Raw genomic sequence first — 4696 nt, forward strand, 5'->3', positions numbered from 1 at the left:
CTATAAGATGTACATCAAGCGAAGGCCTTCTCCCAAGGAAGGGCCTCATTTGTAATCGACTGCAAATACTAGTGGATTTGTTCAAACTGGGCTAGGCCCCGTGGTTTTTCCCTCTTTTCAGGGGTTTTCCAAGTAAAAATCTTGGTGTCTCATAAATGCTAGACTCTCTCTCTTTTTTGATTGCGTGCCGGATTTTCGTACAACGCTAAGACAATAAACTTTATATTTCTCTACCGCCGCGAATACTCCTGGACGCAACAAACATATTGAGCAGGGGAATCATAATAATTTATATAAAATTAATTTTAAGTATATTTAAATTTAGCACAATAAGTAATTATTTGAAATTAAACCACACTTAAATTTTTTTAAAAAATTTAACATAATATTAAATTTTTAATAGTATATATATATATACTGCTGAGCAGTAGCACTATACTGCTTAACTTACAACCTAAGAATAAACTCTTAATTAATTATGTTAATATATATATATAATGTACGCTGACATGAGAATTAAATTTAATCGAAAACTCACCACACCTTCCTTCTTCCTTGCTTCCCTTATCGTCTGCCGCCCGGCTGGCGTCATCCCGACCGTCTCCTGCATTCAGGAATCTATTAGCCTTACCTTCCTGATTTTTCCTCCCTTTACATCCATCCGGGATGGAATAAAACATGGTATACAAATCTCACCTTTGGTGACCACATCCTTTGAATCTTCTACTCCGATACCCTACTTGGATGAACTTATAAATAAGCTTCCCATCTACCCACAAATCATTCCAAATCACACAGAACAAAAAGTAATGGCAGTAATCCGAGAGCGAAGACTCCCAAACAAAACCCTAACCCTCGAGCTGCCTATCACTAACTGTACCACCGCCGCTGACTGCTGCCCGCACTTAACCTTAGCTCCTCTCCCGCCGGCCTTCCTTACCGATCTCCGCCTATCCGATTTAGACAAGATTAAGATCCTCGGCCATGGAAATGGTGGCACTGTCTACCAGGTACGCCACCGCCTCACTGGCGTCCTCTATGCTCTCAAGTCACTCTCGGTCGGTGATTCCATCCGCCACCGCCAGGTTTCCCGCGAGGTCGACATCCTTCGATTCACAGATTCCCCCACCGTCGTCTGCTGCCATGACGTTTTCTCCACTCCTTCCGGCGACATCGCCCTCCTCCTTGAGTACATGGACGCTGGATCGCTCGAATCTATTCTTGCTGCTCGCAGCCGACGCCCTTTTCCAGAAGCAGCGCTGGCCGCTATCTCCCGCCAGGTGCTCCTTGGTCTCTCGTACCTCCATTCTCACCATATCGTCCACCGCGATATCAAGCCTGGGAACCTCCTCGTCAACGCCGCCGGGGAGATCAAGATCGCCGACTTCGGGGTTAGCAAGATCATTCGCCGATCCCTCGACCCCTGTCTCTCATATGTTGGCACCTCTGCCTATATGAGCCCGGAGAGGTTCGATCCGGATTCCTATGGTGGAAACTACGACGCCTATGCTGCCGACGTATGGAGCCTGGGGCTCACCGTGCTCGAGCTCCACCTCGGCCACTTTCCTCTGCTTCCTCCCGGCCAACGCCCTGATTGGGCAACGCTCATGTGTGCGATCTGCTTCGGCGAGCCGCCGAAGATGCCGGAGACAGTCTCCGGCGACTTCCGGGACTTCATATCACGATGTCTACAGAAGGAATCGAGTAAGCGCTGGTCAGTTGAGCAGCTTCTTGCTCACCCATTCGTGGCCGGTCGGGACCAGTCGGAGTCCGATCGGGCTTTCTGCGACCTCATATCTTCTTCGCCGCCGCCGGTAGAATTTTGAGTCTGGAGTGAAGTGGTTCCCGGTTATCTGGTTTTTTTTCTCTCTGTACATTCAACTCCGGCGACATTTCATTGCCCGCTTCCTTTTCTATTGTTTTTTCTTTCCTTTTTTTTTTCGAACCTATTCAATTGAAGATACATTATTGCTAGTGAATATTCAGTGCAGCTATTGGGATTTTTTGGGGGGAATTATTATTATTTTTTTTATAATTTTCTCATTAGTTCCACTCGCCATCAATGTAAATAACAATTTGCTGTCGGGAAAGTTGATGCAATGTAAAGCTTTTGGGTTTTATTTTTTTTTTAATAAATATTTATTTTATCAAATAAATTTATTTAATGGATTTTATTTATAAAAATTACTATTTTAATTTTTAAGTGTAATAATGTTATATTCCCAAAGTAAATATGCATATAAAATGTATTTTTTGTAGTGTCTTACAACACATTAATATGCGAGGACTATTTTTAGGATTTTATTTGTGTAGTGAATATTGTTATTTTAAGCACAATTTATATGGTTAAAATAAACTAATATTTGATATTAATTTTCTGACTTAAAATAAAAATATTAGATAACAAAGAATTTGTTTGCAATGACGTATCTATATATTTGAACCAGAAATTTTCGAAATTAAATTCAATATAATCCGAACTCTAATTTCAGCTTATAATCGAAACGAACATCTCGATGAGATGAAATTATTAGCACTATAATTGATCTTCTCTGATTTCAATTGAGCTCAAATCAAATAATTAAATTACATTTCGAAGTTCTAAATTTTATTTTTTAAATCAAATGACTTCCACTTCCTATCTCAAAAGCATAAAAATATAACTTCATTTTGCATACAATAAGATGTTCAAGAGCTGAGGGAACCAAAAAAATTTCTTATATTTTTCTGTCTATCACAACAGATAACCATCACCAGCAATTACCATCATAATCCCCAGAATTTTGTCAATGCTTAACTCTTTTGGTGGGTTTTAATTGTCCGCTAATAAATATTAGATTTCTATAATTCCTAAAAGAAAACTCCAATTATTATTTTCAATTATAAATAATCTCATCTTTTTTCAAAAGTGAAAAAGGAAATAAATAATTTTAAATGTAAATTGTTCTACCAACATATATTTTTTATATTTTTTAAGCTAAAACATAAAACTTATGTTCTATTAACACAATTTTCTAATATGGAACATAAATAAATTTAAATGTAAATACATTTATCATATTTGTTTTTTAATTTTTAAGATTTTTTTATATAATTTATATTTAAAATATTTTGATATATTATTATTATTATTTTTTCTGTTATCTTTTTCTCCCTTGTTGATTCAGGCCTATCCTACACTTCTTTTCCTGAAAGAGATACCTGTCGAGGGGTATTCTCTTTTCTAATTTTAAAATAATCCATTAAAATTTAACGGTCGTGATTATGGTGTACCTAATGACTTGCTCTTCGTAATCTAGTCACAATATTTTAATGGCTAGTACTAGTTGATATATCATAAATAATTTATCTTGATGGGGCAAGAATTTTGAGACAAATTTGAGTTGGGAATCGCTGAAATAAAATTCGGGACCATCCGAACTCTGATTTCAACAAATTTATAGTTGAATTGAATGTCTCAAAAAGACTAACCCAACAACATTAAAATTGAGTCAATCCTAGTCCAAATGGGTCCAAATCAAGAACCCGAAGCGTATTTAGAAAGTTGAAATCATAAATTGGATGATTGAATGATCACCAAATGTGGCATGCCTATAATCGAATCTAGTGGCTTGACTAGATGAATCCAATGATCCAAAGATAGCTGAATTTTGACATCATCAAGATAACCAAATACTCGATAAACGATTTATTATCAAGGAAGTTGATATCAAACATCTATTGAAAATATTCCGAACTTGTCCTTGATCTTCTCCCTATTTATTGACCATGTCAATCCTAAAAAATCATAAATAGCCCCTCATTCTTCATATGAAAAGGGATCAAAGCAAGGAGGAAGAGAGGGGGGAAAGGAAGAGAAAGAAGAGAGGAAAGAAAGAGAAATATGAGATCGCTCTTCTCATCAAGATAGCCTAAAGACGGTTGTTCTGTTCGAAATTAAATTCAATATCATCCTCTTCAACCACCGCCCGACCATCGATTGTTGTCTGGCTCTCATGGGACTTCCACCCGACCACCTACCGTTGTCGGAATTACGCTCGACCACCGATTGTTGCAGAACACCGGCCCTTCCAACTATAGTCTTTTTGACCTCTGTCGTCCGCCAACTATGATCCTTCCGACCACCATTGCTCACTATGATCTTTCCAACCACCATCGTTCATGGATTATGGTCCTTCAGTCCATCGTCACTCAACTATAATCTTTCTGACCTTTGTTTCCCTCCAACTACTATTTTTATGGCCTCCATCATGCACTAATTACGATCTTTCCAACTACTGTAGCCCAACTACAGTCTTTATGACATCCGTTGTCCGTCAACTATGGTTCTTTTGACAACCGTCATTAGGTTATGGCCTTTCCGACTATCGTTGCCCCCAACTACGGTGTTTCCGATCATCGTCGCTCGACTACAGCATTTCTGACCTCCGTCACCCAACTGCGGCCCTTTCGACCATTGTCATCCAACTATATCCCTTACAATCTACATTGCTTGTCGACTATAGTTTTGCCGACCAAATGAATATGTCAACACTGATTCTTCCAAATCCCACAATGTAATGCACTATATTTGATGTATATTTGTTATGTCGAGCGACAACCTTCCCCCAAAAGATGGGCCTCATTTGTAATCAACTGCAAACACTGGTGGATTCATTCAAAATGGGCTAGACCCCGTGTCCAAAGCCCCCCCCCC

The 4696-nt window shown here is 38.8% G+C and overlaps 1 protein-coding gene across 1 annotated transcript; it reads left to right on the forward strand.

Annotated features, from left to right (window-relative positions):
- The first annotated feature begins 763 nt into the window (after window positions 1–763).
- LOC110106527 (mitogen-activated protein kinase kinase 9-like) lies at window positions 764–1979 on the forward strand. The gene has a single exon (XM_020836459.2). It carries the CDS (start codon window positions 810–812, stop codon window positions 1824–1826), a length of 1017 nt encoding a protein of 338 aa, XP_020692118.1. The 5' UTR covers window positions 764–809; the 3' UTR covers window positions 1827–1979.
- The last annotated feature ends 2717 nt before the right edge of the window (window positions 1980–4696 follow it).

This window comes from Dendrobium catenatum, unplaced genomic scaffold, assembly GCF_001605985.2.
Source record: "Dendrobium catenatum unplaced genomic scaffold, ASM160598v2 fragScaff_scaffold_1284, whole genome shotgun sequence".
NCBI classification, from domain to species: Eukaryota; Viridiplantae; Streptophyta; class Magnoliopsida; order Asparagales; family Orchidaceae; genus Dendrobium; species Dendrobium catenatum.